The 17,735-nt window shown below is 36.5% G+C and overlaps 3 protein-coding genes across 4 annotated transcripts; 1 reads left to right on the top strand and 2 right to left on the bottom strand.

Annotated features, from left to right (window-relative positions):
* Positions 1 to 1,908: 1,908 nt before the first annotated feature.
* On the top strand, positions 1,909 to 4,651 carry LOC125193763 (probable arabinosyltransferase ARAD1). Of its 2 annotated transcripts, XM_048091635.1 has the most exons (3): positions 1,909 to 2,563; positions 2,663 to 3,234; positions 3,841 to 4,651. In XM_048091635.1, exons 1-3 carry the CDS (start codon positions 2,341 to 2,343, stop codon positions 4,393 to 4,395), a joined length of 1,350 nt encoding a protein of 449 aa, XP_047947592.1. In that variant the 5' UTR covers positions 1,909 to 2,340; the 3' UTR covers positions 4,396 to 4,651. The 2 variants fall into 2 exon arrangements, with proteins under 2 accessions (XP_047947592.1, XP_047947591.1); XM_048091634.1 differs by having other exon boundaries at positions 1,909 to 3,234.
* A 192-nt stretch (positions 4,652 to 4,843) lies between these two features.
* On the bottom strand, positions 4,844 to 14,886 carry LOC125193762 (transcription factor IIIB 60 kDa subunit-like). Its single transcript, XM_048091633.1, has 20 exons — positions 14,716 to 14,886; positions 14,559 to 14,635; positions 14,367 to 14,448; positions 13,628 to 13,700; positions 13,014 to 13,099; positions 12,857 to 12,933; positions 12,526 to 12,582; positions 10,369 to 10,481; positions 9,928 to 10,007; positions 9,755 to 9,841; positions 9,116 to 9,196; positions 8,220 to 8,381; positions 7,979 to 8,143; positions 7,269 to 7,338; positions 7,058 to 7,167; positions 6,719 to 6,799; positions 6,385 to 6,522; positions 6,021 to 6,110; positions 5,349 to 5,399; positions 4,844 to 5,098 (listed from the first exon to the last, which is right to left on the bottom strand). Exons 2-20 carry the CDS (start codon positions 14,621 to 14,623, stop codon positions 4,925 to 4,927), a joined length of 1,842 nt encoding a protein of 613 aa, XP_047947590.1. The 5' UTR covers positions 14,624 to 14,635; positions 14,716 to 14,886; the 3' UTR covers positions 4,844 to 4,924.
* A 969-nt stretch (positions 14,887 to 15,855) lies between these two features.
* Positions 15,856 to 16,942, bottom strand: LOC125195058 (stigma-specific STIG1-like protein 2). Its single transcript, XM_048093261.1, has 3 exons — positions 16,846 to 16,942; positions 16,185 to 16,369; positions 15,856 to 15,999 (listed from the first exon to the last, which is right to left on the bottom strand). The coding sequence occupies exons 1-3, from the start codon at positions 16,940 to 16,942 to the stop codon at positions 15,856 to 15,858; spliced, it is 426 nt and encodes a 141-aa protein (XP_047949218.1).
* Positions 16,943 to 17,735: the final 793 nt, after the last annotated feature.

Genomic DNA, 17,735 nt, shown 5'->3' with positions numbered 1-17,735 from the left:
ATTTTACTACTATAATAGTGTTTTGTTTGATCATGAGTGGATCATAATTGGGCTTCATCTTCAAGATTGTGTTTTTTCCACTTATTGTTTTCGGTTGTGCAAGATTCAGTCTTCAGGTCAGCACAATAGTGTTGGTTTGTGCTTGTTTCAATTGGTGTCGAAATCTTGATCACGGAGCTTGTTTTAGTGAAGCTCAAGTGCATTTTCATTTTTATTTTTTATTGAGCAATTGAGGTTGATCTGAAATTTGATATCATACTTATTGAATCGTTATAAAACAGAGCAAATTCGTGTGTTATATCGAGTAGTTTGTCTTGTAGGTCGTATTATGTAATCGACTTAGTATCTGACTCGTGCGGTGAACAATGTGCTTGGAACCCGATAGTTTCAAGTAGTTCAAGCTGGTCAAGAAAACACAACTTATTTCGTGTTCAGGTTGCTCTTCACATTTCTGGTTTTCGTGTACAGGTTGCTAATGCAGTTCTTTAAAATCCCAGTGACACAACAAAGGTTCACGTAATTTATGCTAATGTTATGTTAGAGGACATTGTCTTGAAGGTGATATAATCATGAATAATCGACCTCATTATTGCAAAAAAAATGCTCCATATATGGGTCAGAACCATTTCAATAACTAAGATTTATTTTTTTATTTATTCTGATGGAATACATAGAGATGTTTCAAGTTGTGTATGGTCTTAACTTAAGTAATTAACTTCTGCTTCTGTCAACAGAATTCCATTTAAACAAAACATGCATCATTTTGACATTTCCCATTATTCTCAGTGGTTTTTTTGGCTTAAAATTGACTCTTTTAACGACATAAGATTCGATGATCAGGTAAGGAAATATACTATACAGAGATGATATAAGTTTTTCCCATCATTCTCAGTTGTTTTGATTGCATTTTTATTTCATAAGAGCAAACTAAATATAACTGGGCACTTACACTTTCGGACGGTTGAACTTTCGTAGCCTCATGAGATATGGGAGGGTGGCATTGGATTTGTATCAAAAGAGACGATTCAAGCTCAGCTTCTGATGTCCAGGCTTGTGTTGAGCTATGTGAAATCCAAGCGACTACAACTCGAGCACTAAGTTTGTTGTTTGCCTCTGCAGATGCTGAGATGTGGTCCTCCTCCCAAAAACAAGGCCGTCTTGAAGCTCTTGGCTATGCATCAGAGACTCAGTTTCAGTTGTAACTTTGTTCAACAACGTTGGTCTTTATTTGGACATGGTTTTGAAGCATAGTTATGTTTTGAGGTAGTTGCAGAGGGAGAGTGTAAGTTAATCTTGGATAAATATTCATAAACACAATTTACATAGCATATACTGTTTTGTTAAAAAATATAAACAGAAATAAATATCTAAAATAGTGCTAGTTTCCACCAGAAAAAGTTATTCAACCTCCCTAGCAAAATACTTGTTTAAAATTTCCAAATTATTTACTTCTCAGATTGGCTCAATTTTAATAAAGTGGATTTAAAATATTATTTCTAAACTTGCATGTTACAAGACATTAAATAATGTCCCTAAAAATCGAAGTTAGTAATTTCAACTAATAATAGCAAAAGGACAAGAAACATCAGCATACAATGCCACCCTTATTTCCCACTGAAATTGAGAAAGAAATGAGGAAAATTTGTTGCTTGTATATCATTAGTAACCATATGGGCCCTACATAACTTGTGATTAAGCAAAACAAAGTGGCAATAATTAGTGATGATGAAAATTGATTTACTCAAAGGTTAGAACATAAAGATAGGAATTTTCACAATTTTATGCCTTGGTAATAGAATAAGACATGATAGTAAAATCTATTTGATCCATCATTCATTATCAAGATGAGCGTATAGGCAAGAAAAGCCGAATGTAAAAACTCGAATCAAAATCCAAAGAAGAGAGATAATAATAAAAAAGGAGTCTTGAAAATTGAAAACGCCCTTTTTCTCCGAGAGTTGTTTGGTAGACTCGAACGCATACCTTGTTCTTTTCTTGCATAATCTGATACCACAATCCATCTGGGGTTATATTTCTTTTGAATTTCTTCCCATTTCATTACCCTCTTTCTCACTCTTATCACTCTCTCACACGGTTTTCCTTGCTTCTTCATCGCATTCGCAACCCTTCCAAATCTCATTTCTTTCGCATTTCTAATATCCTTGCTTCAAGGCATTAGATTTACATTCTGTCTTGATGCATGCTCTACTTATTTACTACTACAATTAATTAGCTTAGAAATGTAGAACATGTGATTTTTATTTAGGGGTCTATTTCAAGTTCGAACAAATTGAAATAGTACTAATGTTAATCCCATATTTAACTATTTTCAGTGATTGAATGAAACCACTGATACAAATTTTGGGTCTTGGCATGTCAAAAATGGGATTCGTTGCCTACAAATCCTTATTCTGTTGGTTCTTGTTGACATCGTCATTGTTCATATTATCTTGGTTGTCAGTGCTGAGATCAACTGGGTACTCTCATTCTGTTGCATTTAGTATAATGCCAAACTCTAGGCTGCTGCGATTCTCTGAAAGTTCGAATCTTGATGAATCAATGGGTAAGAGAGCAAACTGGGATAATAATTGTGGTGCTAATGTGCCAATGCTTAGGGTTTTCATGTATGATTTGCCATCAGAGTTTCATTTTGATCTATTAGGTTGGAAGGGTGTTGGGGAGAATGATGTGTGGCCTGACATCCGGGTTAAGATTCCCGACTACCCCGGTGGGTTGAATCTGCAGCATAGCATAGAATACTGGTTGGCTTTGGATCTCTTGAGCTCTGAATTTGCAGAGAATTCTACAGGTCGTAGTGCTGTGCGAGTGCATAATTCTAGCGAGGCAGATGTTGTGTTTGTGCCCTTTTTCTCGTCTTTATGCTATAACCGGTTCTCAAAGTTGAGGCCAGGCCAGAACAGGAGCACGAATGTTGTATTGCAGGAGAAGTTGGTTAAGTTCTTGACAGCTCAGGATGAATGGAAGAGGTCTGGTGGGAAAGATCACATAATTGTTGCTCACCATCCGAATAGTTTGTTAGATGCGAGGATGAAGCTGTGGCCTGCAATATTCATTTTATCAGATTTCGGGAGGTATCCTCCAACCATTGCTAATGTTGAGAAAGACGTGATTGCGCCTTACAGGCACGTTACTGAGAGCTACGTGGATGACTCGTCTGGTTTTGATACTCGTCCCACCTTGCTCTATTTTCAGGGTGCTATCTACAGAAAAGATGTAAGTTGGCTTTGTTTACATTTTATACTTGTATATGTATCTACTATGTTCTTTTGCTTCATCATTTTTAATGATCAATATATTCTTTGTTTTTTGCAAAATGATTGTTGAGAAATATAGATTGCATTAGAACCTCTGCCTTCTGTTTAATCTAGGAGTATTTCTGATTATATATGTTAGTCGAGTAGAACATAGACTAGGATTCTTGGCCTTTTTTTGGAATCAATTCATTGCTGCTGCTGCTAGTTAATAAAGCTTGCGTTTTGTGTATGAATTTAATGATTCAGTGCTCTTGATATCTGCGTGTCTTACGAACTTAATAGAAAGGGCATGGTGTATTTTTCAAAGAAGAGAGTGATTATCATACACAAATGATTGAGAATCGAGTAAAACATTGATTCTAAACTACACTCAGTTTTTGCAAAACCTATTTGTTAGCTAACAGTTTCTCCCATGTGATGTAATCTCGGTTAGTTTTCTTGCATAACATACCCCGGTAGATTGATGACCGAGTTGTGTTTTGTGTGTGGTCTCTCCTAGTCTGTTTCACATTCTGACATTCTCGGATGCCTCCCGTGTGAGATTTTCTTCGTTTCTCGATTTCAGGGTGGAATAATTCGGCAGGAGTTATACTACATGCTGAAAAATGAATCAGATGTGCATTTCTCTTTTGGAACTTACCAAAAGGACGGTGCTAGGCAGACTTCAAACGGCATGCGCTCATCCAAGTTCTGCCTCAACATAGCCGGTGACACGCCTTCATCAAATCGCCTCTTTGATGCTATAGCTAGCCACTGTGTGCCCGTCATCATCAGCGATGAGATCGAGCTTCCCAACGAAGACGTTCTAGACTACTCTGAGTTCTGCGTATTCGTCAGTACCTCGGATGCTCTTAAACAGGGCTTTCTCTTGAATCTTACCAGGAATATTGGCAAAGAGGAGTGGACTAGGATGTGGAAGAGGCTGCGAGAAATTGAACACATGTATGAGTACGAGTATCCGTCCAAAGAGAACGATGCTGTTCAGATGATATGGCAGGCTGTTTCCCGCAAGGTTTCTGGCATCAGATGGAGGATTCACCGCAACAGGCGATTCTCTCGAACGAGCGCCTATAAAGGAAGAGCTGTTAGTTCTGGTTCCGTGCCCAGGAATTTTGGTTGATCGATCCCGCTGTTATGAAAACTATGTAAGCTTGACTGGTTTGAACAAACAGAAACGGAGGAAGGAAGCCAGTGGCCGGAGAAATCGACGCTCTGCTTTGCTGCAAGCTTATTTGTAGTTGATTATTTGTTCGTTGTTTCAACCTTTAGTTCGAACTTGTTTTTTCTCCTTTAGTTTTGTACTACTTCCAGCTGGGGTCAAGATTTGTTCAGAAATACCAAGATAAAAAATAGAAATTCAAGAATTGCTTGGTAAATCAAGACTCGCATCATATATAAAAAACCAACTTTTTATTGATTTTGGAAACACTGAATAAAATGCTACCTGGATCTGTTTTACAAATTTGCAATGTGTAACGATTTTACACAGCAAGGCTTTCCATTCGTTTGTTGATATTTCCAGATTATAAAACATGTCAAATGGTTGGTATTTCTATAAAAAAATGTAATGGAGTAACATATTACTAATAATTAATATTTCAATGGTAGCATGATGCCTACTTATACAACATGGATTATGTGTGAAAATACTAGAATTCATCCAAATCGTTAATATCTTGGTCACAATTATATTCTTCCGTATTATCCTCTGTGCCATCTATTTCAGGATCTTCTTCCACATAATCGTCTCCGTGATCCGTTTCTGCTTTCGTCTCTGCCTCAGCCTCCGTCTCATTCCGGCTCTTCTTGGGGCTTTGCTCATCCTGCTCACATTGCAGAGTGCCAATATATGGATTACAAAGACATCAACTAAAGTAACACTTGTCCAATTCCCGTATGCAACACAGAATAATGTTATTCTAACAGAGATGGCTTCTGATTGCTGTATCCTTTGTTTGCTTCCATACTAACTCAACTTATATCAAATTCTAATACTTTTCTGTCAGGATGAAATGCATATTTGGAATAGAGTGAGATGAAAAACTTCTAACACCTCTAGAAACCATCACTTACCGAATCAATAAGCTGCTCCAGTAACTCATATCGAATTTTAGAACTCCATGGCTGCAATGCACAATATTCAAGTATATTGTCAGCAACGGGCATCTCAAAGAAATTTTGGCATATCATTAGCATCTCTCTTAAATTTATTTCATGTTATTCAAATCTAAGATTTCCAGTTTTCACATTCCGGCCACCTTTTTGAATTCAAGTTCCATCAGATAAATGCCTAAATATGCAGTAACCTTGCAGATAAATTCTTAAGAATAAGATTTCTGGAGCGTTCTCTTATTATATAAATGACAGCTAACTTCCAAACAGTAAGATGTTCAAAGAGGCTTGAGTTATTTTTTCAGAAGGGGTCTCAGATGCAACTAATGCAAGTTTATTGAAACAGTCCTCTATAGCTAGCTTATCTAAAAGAGATTTTCCAAAAGTGATCATACAATAGTTTCTTTGAGAAGCTCCGAAAAGGGATCTAAAAATGGTATTCTAAACTGATTCTTCAACTCAGAATCTAAAGGAGACCACATTCCATCAATAATCCTGAAAACAATTCAACTATGTTTTGTGATTCCATATGATAATGATATGGCTCAAACTTCCTAGTTCCAAGTGCTTTAGAAGAAGGCACTACCGGAAACAGCAGCAGTTGCCAGAGGTGGTAAAGTAAAAGATATATACCTTCCCATTTAACATTTGTTTAAATGCGTCTTTAGCAGTTTCAGGAGGCCCGAGATTTTTCAAATCAGCAGCTCGCTTCTGTCGTTTTTCCTGCAATTGTAGTTCTACATGTTACACTTGCGTACATTCATTATTTGGTAAGGTAATTCAATTATTCATACTATAACTACAAAAATGCAAGCTTCACTTGTTTCGGAATTCGGAGTACATTCCGAAATCAAATTTAACCTAATTAAATTTAACATTCCGAAATCATGTCCAAAATATATAATGGTATTTTATTGGAGAGACAAATCTGAACTTGGTAGGAGAATATAATGAAGATGAAACACGAATAAAAAAAATACGATTCTGAGGACTCCACCTTTCTAATCTGTGCAGCTGCTGCTGCAGCTGCCTCAGCGAGCTTTCTTGCGCCTTCAACATCACCCGAGCAGTTAGCAAAACTGGCTTCATAAGCTTTCTTTGCAGCTACTGCAGCAGCTTCTTTTGCTTTCTGCTCCTGTAATTGTATAGTGGATGATGCAACTTCATCTCAATCGGTAAAGAATAAAAATAGCATTTAAAAGTACAATCACTTAGAATTTGTTATCAGATACTTTATGTGTTACTATCAGAGAATGTATCTTTCAATGCAGCTCTGGTTATCTTGTTTGGGCTACAGAAATGGAAGCAGGATAAGGAACTCATTTTAGTACCTCAAGATATTCCCTGTTAATCTCCTCCCATACAGTCGTTTTCAAATTCTTCTCCTCCTCAGTATTAATATACACATCCACCTGCAAGTACTTAAGTTTTAGTTCAACAGTCAAAGAATCAGGAACCACGTCCTTCGATGTTGAGCACATAAATATCACATGATAATACATACTCTCCAAATGACAACTCAGTAACTAACCATATATTATCAGAGTTAAAAGAAGAAAACACCTGTTTGATGCATTACACTGTGACTCGTGTGACAAGGTGAACACCAAGACAAATAGTTTATAATTCTATTAATCTTACAATGAAATAAGATTGGGTAATTTACAAACCTCAAAGTCATCAATGTCCGATAAACTCTCTGACTCTTCCAAAGGAAAATCACTAGCATCCGTTCTGCCATCAATAGTATCATGCATGGTTTTCGGCTTCAAGGTGGCTCCTGGAAACATAGATTAAAATCAGGTATTCTCAATTAATATAAAGCATACGCTGACAAGTCATTCAAATATCTATCTTCGTAAGAAGTAAAACTCGGCATGCCTGTTAAATCAGGATCTGCTGGCTGTGTAGCTCCATCTTGAGTATTCTTGAGGCTCCTTTGTCCATCATACTACAATATGCATGAAACAAAATATTACTGTGATATTAAAATGGGATGTACTAGTAAAAGCCTATTACCTGAAAAAAAGGTAGAAATCTATACTAATAGGTCAAAGATATAAAAAGTATACCAAGAAATTCTGGATTTTCGACCAAGAATATACAGAGGAAAAAGGTAGGGACCATCAACAGATACCCAGTGAAAAGGAATATTATAATAATACTCCCTCTGTCCCAAGTTAGTTGAGGCGTTTCTTTCGGGCACGAGATTTAGGAAATTAATGTTTAAAGGTTAAAGTGGGGATGGCTCAAAACGGAATACGACTCAACTACCTTGGGACGGAGGGCCTTACTTAGGAATCCCAACATCAAGAATATTTGGAGTCTATTCTCATAGCTAATCGTAATCATGTAATTATAAGATCATAGGTCAACCAAACCAGCAAATAGAAAAAACCATCATTTTTTTTTTGAGAAGGGACTGTGGATTAATAAGTAAACACCACACAAGGATTTTTATGGAGTACTTCTTGCAGAAGCAGGCACAATTTGCTCTAGACAAAAATACAGTATATAAAATTTTCAAAGCTCACAAGATGAACTAGGAATAACCAGAGGCGGTGAGGGATTGCTAGAGAGTTAGAAACTACATTTAAATGTTTGCTGTTGGTCTCAGTCAGTCCAAGCAATGCTGATGAATCTAGATTCTCAGATCTATCAGCAGCAGCTTCCTCGGCCATTATTCTTTTCCTCTCAGCACGCTGGAAAGCTGGGGGCTCTGATCCACCATTAAGGCCTCCAGAAATTGCCATGAACTGCAATAAAAGGCACAAGCAATGTAAAGACAGATGGTAGTAAAACCAAAATGATACATCAGAGGTTGAGACTTACCTCCTTGTAGCAGTCCTTACAAAGACCATAAGCAAACTGAGGTTTCCCATCACCCTTATGACTACATAGAAGCTCACCATTCCTAGACTTCATTTGAAATTTGTCTTCAACATTATTTTCCAGAGCGGCAAGTTCCTCTGACTTCTTCTCAAACTCCTCAATCTACGGTCACAAAATAAGGGAGAAAAGTGTTATATTGATCCCATGAATGTGAATAACACCAACCACTATATGAATAGCATCCAACAGTTTTAACAGGATAAACAAAGCTATGCGATATAAATGCGATAACCTTTTTTTAAGAGTGTCACCTGAGCTGGACTTCTCACACCGGTACTTCCGTACTAACCAGAACAGTACAAGAATTCTAAATATATAAATAAAAGTAAACAATATACACACAACCTCCTCTTAATTTACAATTGTCCAATCCAAGTTCACATCATTTAAACAAATACATTAAAACAACAAAACCATAGTACTCCCTCCATCCACGAAAATAGTCTCATTTTGCCATTTTGGGGTGTCCACAAAAAATAGTCCCAATTCAAAAATGGAAACTCACTTACTTTATCCACTTTTTCTCCTCTCTCTCTCTTACTTTTCTCTCTCCCTCTCCTATTTTATCTATTTTTCTCCGCTCTCTCTTACGTTACTAATTTCTCATTAAAACCTGCGCCGTCCACAAATGGGGCTATTTTTTGTGGACGGAGGGAGTATTACATAGCATAGAAATGTGATGACTGATAACAAAGTAAAAACTTTAACCGTCAGAAATATTATGAATGACTTCAAAGATTCTAATGATGCCTCCAGTGCAGATCTTTGTCTTACCAACTACAAGTATTTTGATAACTAAAGCATGATAAATCAATTCAAACAAGGCTAACACATACCGTTAGACCTCCTGACTCGGTATTCTCAAATTCAATCATCCGCTTTGTCAATGTTGCTTCACATATGTGGACCGTCTTAATCTGACAACAGTTCAGAAACCTGAATTAAATAAAGCTCCATCAAACCAAACATGTTATCATTTTGCAATCTCAGAGACAAGAGGAAGCAAGAAAGAAAATGATACAGAAGCTACTGCAGTCTGCAAGACGCCTGATCCAGTCTGCAGGCTTTTAAAATATTTGTCATCGCAAACATATAGCACTAAGCTTTCGTTGGCACATACTCTTTGTTTAAGTTAGCATAGACAAAAATGAAATTTAAAGAAAGAGAAATTGAAATTCTTAGTAGTAACCGCTATGTGAAAAGGAAAAATAGGTTTTAGTAGAATAATCAACAAAGAGAAGCTGCATATGTATCACAGATCATAAAACTACGATGTCAATTGACACAATTATATTGTTACCTACATTCTGATGAAACTAATAACTCACGCGTCTATATAAAATAAATCGATTTCATCCTTAATTAACTAGTTCAGGCACAGAGACAGCATGGCATGCACTGTGTTAGCAAATAAATATCTACCTAATTAAATAAATGTAGCGACCATAGTATATATTATGTCCAACAACACTTACAACATCAGATTTGGAACAATTAAGACCATGTGCTAGAGCAGATATATAAAGTGCAGCTCCACATATCCCACTTGGTTTCCTTCCACTCTGCAAAATATAAGAGACACAGGTTATTGACATAACTCTACTCTAACAAATAGAAAACGAGAAATCTGCCCCCCTCCCCTTCTCACCTGCATCCAGTCACGCTTCATGCTAGCCACAATCTGAAGTGCAGTTTTGGAAATACGTTGGTCCTTGCTTCTAAACAGACCTAAAATTAAAAGTTCAAAAAATGTTTATAAACCACCAATAGCATTTTGGTCTCTGCTTCCAAACAGACTTCAAATTAGAAGTTCAAATAATAGTCCTCAATATCACAGAACATCTAATATGTTAGCCATGTTTCTGAAACACTGAAGGTCCACCAGATACCGAAAATCCCAGAAAGTTAGTTCAAGGATCAATTAACTGTTTTTGGGATCATCAGGTCTTTTTATTAAGATGCGGATCAACTTTGATGATAATATATCAGCATATCCTACTTTCAGAAATTTCATTTTAATATCACTAAAACCTACATATTGTAAATCATTGGGTTGGAATATAAAGAACAGGTGATTGGAGGTACATACGATCAGCAAATCGGTGAATGAAAAGGCTGGGATCCACAAGCTTTTGCAAAAGACCAGTTTCTTCAAGGCTAAGAACTTTGCAGAGCTGCAAAAAGACTGCCCCTAGTACATAGCTGTGATGAATTACATAGAAACGAACAAAAAAGAGATCTCAGCACCACAACAAAATAAAAAAAAGATTATTTATAAGCTTGTTGACAGAATGACACTTAGTGATGAGTGATCAACTCTATGATTATGCTCAAAATGTTACAAGGCCAGCAAATTAAGAGGATAATAACTTCAGGTAAGCTATCAGTTTTTCCCGGGTCGTGGTAGAAAGAGTAGGAGTATAACCCTTAATGTCATCCCAAGGAACCATAAAGGGCACTTTCAACTCCATATTCAATTCTTTTAAATCTAATAGAAATAGACCCCTTTCACCATCCTAGAACAATACTCCCAACATTATAAGTACACATACTTGGAAAAAAGCTGAAATTCTTGCCTCGGTCCAATTCAACCTTAAAAGCTAGTTTTTTGGTTGTTGATAACTAGAATGGAAATGATTACTTTTTTTGTTGAGAATTTGAATTCATATATAATGGTGCAAATGAGAACCCCTAAATATTGTGTGAAAAGAGAACATTCTCAGCCTTTCAATCCTGAAGATCAGTAGATGCATTTTCTTGCTAAATGAATTTAGGACATATGTTCGAATCCCACTAAGAGGAAAATTCCACTTTTTTGTATGCAGTTAAACAGTTCGCAGCAAATTCATTAATTTAATATGTTTACCACAAATTCATTAACTTTCTCACAAAATATATAATTTTTACGAAGAACCCACAATAATGTTTGTATATATTTTTATAGAGTATGTCATAGAATAAGTATCCCACACTAGTCTGGCTTAGTCTGTTGGAGTATTATATGTGTGCTTTATAAAGAAATGAAATATACTGACTACTTTTCTCTACGATGTCTATATACTTCTCCATATATATCTACGTTTTATTGCTACATATATATAAAGGAAAATGATCATATAAAAACCATACTTAAAATGTTAATTTTATACCACTCTTGTTTATAGATCATCATTGCTGAATGGTCAAGGTTAATTTCCAAACGTAAGGTTTCTTTACAGAGGAACAATGCTTTTTATATACTGCTTTGTTCACAGTTACATAGGTTCAAATGAAAATCCTTCTTATCCTAAGAACGTGAGAATAATTTTCAACCCTTAGATTGTGAAAATCTATGGTGGACGCATCTAGATGAATGCAACATTTAGTGCAGTGTTCTCATGCTCACACATTAAGTGGTAGTTTTATTTTAATCAACTCACACACATATATATGTACCCTGTATGTAACTATGCATGTATCTGTGTATGTATATATCAAAATGTCCTAAATCTTTAACAAGCAAGTAGGAGTCGGCCAAACCTCCAACCTCTTCTTTAACATAAAAGCTACACATTAACCCTTCTAATTAGGTTTGTGCTACACTATGAAATAATTCAATCATATAGTTTGCACACTTTTCATCATACATATATCAAAAATCTTCAGGTCCTTTGCATATTTCCCATAAGGAATTGTGAATGTATGTTCTAAGTCCTCCAATAATCCACAGGAGAATATCTCCAATCATCCAAAATAGTTAGCTTGCTCAATAGTAAGAAAATCACAAAAAGCATCCTATTAAATGTTAAAACAAAAAGCATCCTCAACTGCAAGTTGTCTATCTTTTGCATGCAACTGTATACAAAAGATGGCGGTTGGATGGAGCTGGAAAATAACATGACTCAAATGATAATAGGTAACCAACAAACTATCGCAGCAAAAAATCAAAACTAGTTAGAAACTGACAAAAACAAGTACTCGCCCTGAAATGTTACCAAACCTCATACACTAGTATTAACAACATTCCTGGCTTGATTCATATCTGTATTTCATATTACTTCTTATGTCTAATAAAACTCAAGACGTGTTAGAGAAATTGATTATGATCGTGCTTAAAATGCATAAAGTACACACCAAACCCCCCCCCCCCCCCCCCCCACCAACAAAAAAAACAAAACAAAACAAAACAAAAAAAAAAAAACACCACAGGAATTTTGGAAAAAGAAAAGGGAAGAATGCAGAAGAAAGGAAAGAAAATTCAACATACACATTTATCCTTAGATGTTCTGAGAAATCAATAAGAAGAAATGGCTTATCTTTAGCCCTGCAAAACCAAAAGAGAAAACAATCAAAGCTTGATTTTCAAAGTACAATATGTTTTGATTACTCTCTTTTAGGAGTCATGATTGGACATATATAGCAGGTGTATACTTTGATAATTGTGCCTCTTTTAGCAGCATTTTGTTCAATTTTAAGTCTCACAATTATAAAAGAATGTCATCATAATAGGAACAGACTTGCATTGCATGACTACATGCCTGCCTTCATTTTGCTAAGGATAAAAACATTAAAAGGATGTCCTCTTGGAGATTCATTACCTACAGACAATATAAAGACAAGAAGCTTGCACTTGTTCTTTCCTGCGCCCTTTTGTGAAGTTCTTATCTAGTGCCAACTGTAAGTGCCATAATTAGTTGCATCGATTGCTGATCAACAAAATGTCCACGAACTTTGGACTTGATGAGAGAGCTATACCTTATACAACCGTAATGCTGCACTAGCTATGTAATCACCACCGTCAATTTCCAAGGCATACATTATATCATTTATTCCATTGTAAGCTATAAAACCAAGGACATTGCATAAGAAATATGGAGAGGTCGAATAAGCAAAACTTCATAAGATATAAAAGCATGTTAGATGTGAGTAACCGATACAACCTTCTTACTGATAGCCATCTAAGTATAACCACTACCAAGGAAATAGCTGCATGTTTACATTACAATGTTAATTTAGTGTACAAACTTTAGTGTTCATCTTGCTTTTCACTTTTTCTTGATAAATTATCTTGTAGGTCTTAGTTTGAACAAATGGTACAGTACAATCTATAGGATTTACAGGAACTACAGAGCATATATATCTTTAGTTTGTGTAAAATTTATGATGTTTTGCTAGATTCATAAATATATTAGCACTACTTGATAACAACCAAGTATTGACAAAACAAATAGTGAGTGCGTACTTCAAAAAAGTACATTTTCACTAGTGATGATTTTAAACTTCACTCAAGAAGTTCCATCAATTGCCTGCAGGCTTTATCATCCAAACAACAATATCGAGCATACTGAATAAAGAGCTATGAAATCTACCTTCATTCAATGTCCTCTCACGACTCTCTGAATGAGATTGGACAGACGCCACAAAACGACCTTGCATGCGTGCCTGTGGATAAATTGGAGTTAATTAATACTCCTACATAAAAGTAAGGACAGATTGAATGAACAAGTGCCACGAAACACCAACTTGAACATTATCCTTAGAGGTTGATTGGAATTAGAAATGTGTGAATTTGTTGATTTGTAAGAAATGGGTTTCCATTTCATTGAGGGGATTTTGAGTTCATGAAGATCACTAAGAAATAAATCCAAAATGAGAGTAGTGAATTTCCATTCCTTCTCTGAATCCAATCCGAACAACCACCGGTCCACCAAAGTATAACAAAGATATCGCCAAATCTTCAATTCAAATACAACACAAACCTTTCTTTTATCATCTTTGACAAAGCAATACCTATGTGAGCCTTACGGTTTGGGAACTAAGCAAAACTGAACAGCATCAAATAGTAGAACTAGAAAATAAAACCCAACAGAAAGAAAAAGTTAACCGAACAGATGACAAAATCTCTCTTCTTTTTGTCAGGTAAGAAAAAAAAAACTATGGAATTATTGTGCTGAGGTAATACAACACTGAAATCTTCATATAAAGCAATCACAACATTTTGATTTTCCCAAGCTAGCAGTCTAGGAAACACATGATTAAATGAACAAGTTAGGCCTAGTGCCAAATGATGATGCTAAGGATTTAAACTAGCCTAACAACATCACAAACCTGTCCATCAGATGATTTCGTAAACTGAACTTCCTCTGTGAAGTTGTCTTCAGATAGAACCCTTCCACAAAGTGAACAGCAACTGTTTTTATGTCAGAAACAAACTCAATTTCAGTTGGCACACTCACCACATAACATAAAAATGTGAGATTTGAAACTAGAAATAGAAAGGCGGCATTAAGGAGGGCTTACGTTTTTCCTTCAGCGGTATCAGTCCGAACGTTGACGGCACAGAAAGGACACCATATCCGCACCATCGCACGCCCGCCCTGGATGTATCATATTGATAAACCGAATTAAGCATTTTAGGAAAATCAGCAATTAACATGAGAAAAAGGTCGCAACTCACTCAAGGAGAGCAGTTAATTGATACGGTCGCAGTGCCTACTGCTTCCGCCGGGAAAGAAGAATCGGTGCGGTGGTGGATCGAGGGTTTGAAAATTGAGAAATTAACGCAGATTGAATTTGGTGATGGTGTGGGGTTTTGGCTGGGGTTCAACTAGTGAAACTGACAAACGGTATCTAGCGGCGTTATTCAACGGTTAAATATTAGGTCGAATAAATTCATGACTTATAAAAGTTGCGTTTATAAAGTTACAAACTTTATTAGATCATGCAAATTCCCAAAACTATCCGACCGGGCAATATATTTCTGTTGAAGCATTGATTTTTTATTTAAATCTAATAAATTTGTATGGAAAATAATAAAAACTACTCATATCTTTTCCATGTAAAACTATTTATCTCACATCAATAAAAATATATTGGAGTTGAAACTAATAACGGAATCAAAAATTAAAATAAATAGGTGTTGAAAATTATAATAATATTATAATAGTAATTAATACTCTATTTTTAAGTTTTATTAAATTTGTAAAAGTAAATTAGAATGGATTGAGCACTTGGGCAATTGTATTTGCATTATTTTGCAGCCTAGAGCAAAAGTCATAGTATAAAATATTTTTGGATACTAAAATGTAATTATAATTTAATTACATTTAGACAATATAACTACTTCATTTAGGGGTGTTCGGTTGGCAAGATTAAATCTCATGATTAAATATGTATCAGGTTTGATTCATAAGATTGACCCCCTCAATTTAATCCTAGATGTATAGTCTCATGATAATTAGTCATAGCATCCCCCCTCCAACTAAAATAATCCCACAATTTAATCTTAAATGGATAGTCTCATAATAATTAGGCATGACAACCGAACGTCACCTTAAAGTACAAAATCCCCACTCTCATTTGTATGATCAACTTCTTGACCTTTTCTGTCTCAATAATAAATACAAATATATATATATGGACGTGTACTTAAAATTTACTGAAACCCAAGAGGAAATAATACGTGACACAACAATGGTAGTATTAACTAAACACCAATCCAAACACCGTTTTCATTTATTATTGAAATTCACCATTTCAAATCAAAAATAAAAATTCAAATATACCAACCCTTGAATTTTTGCTTTTTCACCTTGATCTAGGCGTAAGAGCACATGCCGTACACACATAATCCTTTGTCCATGCACTTCTGGTTGCACGCGCCACAGTGCCTCTTGTCGTAGGCGAGGAGCAGTGGCGGATCTAGGGGGGGCAGGAGGGGGCGGTCGCCCCCTCCGTGCAACTATTTTCTTCTTATCGGGACGTAAAATTACCATGTCCACCCCCTCTGTTTGCCTCGCCCCGAGCAACGAAAAAAATAGCCACTAAATCAAACTAATACTATATAGTCCGCCCCCTCCGTTTCCGGATCATGGATCCGCCACTGGCGAGGAGCACGCACTCTCCTCTGCGTCACATCTCTGTGACGGCGCACTTCTTCTTACACGAGCCGCAGTTTTTGTTGTCGTACTGCAAGTCAAAGCACTTGTTGTTGCAACATGTGGCGTTACGGCCGTCTTCCAAGGTGTTGTTGCACACGTCGTTGTCCTTGTGGCAGTGGTCGGCGGCTCTAGGGTTTCTCTCCTTCTCCTTTAGGAAACGGCTTATGCGAACTGTTGGCAATTGAAACTAAAAATATAACATATAACTGTCCCACATCGGTGTCAAGAGAAAACTGAAACTAGTATATAAGTCTTATGGGCCCTCCTCCTATCACCATTTGGTTTTAGGATGGAACCCATGGATTTCTATCATGGTATCAGAGCTGATATCCAACTTAGCGGATCCTTACTACTATTCTCCCCCTGACTGCTAAGGTGGGTATAAAAGTATTCGGTTTCAAGGAAATTGCAATCCATCGTAACAAACATTTGATTGGTTTTAGGATCAAAGCACCTATACCCCTTTCAGTTTATCCCATAACCCACGAAGACACACTTAATTGCACAAGGAGAAAGTTTGGTTCTTTCATGTTTTGGGGTATGAACAAAAACGGAGCACCCAAAGACTCGCGATTCAAGAGTTAAAGGTGGTGGAATTTTGGTGAAGGAGGATAGGGCTTGGAGTGGTGTTTGGTGTTTGAGGATACTTGTGGGTAATCTGTTCAATAGATAGGCTGAGGTGGCAATGGCTTTGGGCCAGAAGTGTTTTGGGGCTTTTGATTCAATGAGCATAGAGCGGGTCATTTCTAGGAGGGAACGGTTTTTTCTTTCAGCTACACCATTCTGTTCGGGAGTGTAGGCACAACTGGTTTGATGAATCAGACCATTTTCTTGAAAAAATTATTTCATGGTTGAATTAACGAATTCCCTCCCATTATCTGATCTCAAGATTTTTATAGAAGACTGGTACTGAGTTTTGATAAGGTTAAAAAAGTGTGAAAAATGTATATAAACCTCAGATTTTTGTTTCATGAAATATACCCAAGTCATGCGAGTGCAGTCATCAGCAAAAACTAAGTAGTATCTAAGATCCTGCCCCCCGGTAAAAGGTGCGGGGCCCCAAACTATAGAGTGAATTAATGAAAAAGGAAGATCAACACGAGTATTATTCAAAGGATAAGAGGTTCGGTGGCTTTTGGCCAAAAAACAAGTTTCACAATACTCATCATGTTTAGAAACAAAATCAGGAAACAATAATTTTAAGTAACCGATAGAAGGATGTCCCAAGCGTCGATGCCAAAGCCAAGTCTTCCTATTGGCAGACCCGTGAGTTAGCATAGCGGTCCCTTTTTGAGCTATCTCATCTACATAGTACAATCCATCACGTTCAGTGCCACGTCCAATTATTTCCCCGGTTCGGATATCCTGCAACAGACAGAAATGAGGTTGCATCAATAAGGTGCAATTGATGCACTTTTTATTTGCACTATAAATACCTGCAAGTATACAGAGTAGGTATAGTATAGCAAAAGGTTAGTACCGGGTATCGAACACGGGGAAGATGTACACAAAGTGTCTATCTTCTACTAGAACTCAA

Source organism: Salvia hispanica, chromosome 6, assembly GCF_023119035.1.
Source record: "Salvia hispanica cultivar TCC Black 2014 chromosome 6, UniMelb_Shisp_WGS_1.0, whole genome shotgun sequence".
Taxonomy (NCBI): Eukaryota; Viridiplantae; Streptophyta; class Magnoliopsida; order Lamiales; family Lamiaceae; genus Salvia; species Salvia hispanica.
Note: the sequence above shows the minus strand (reverse complement) of the source record. Positions and strands in the feature narration are given on the sequence as shown.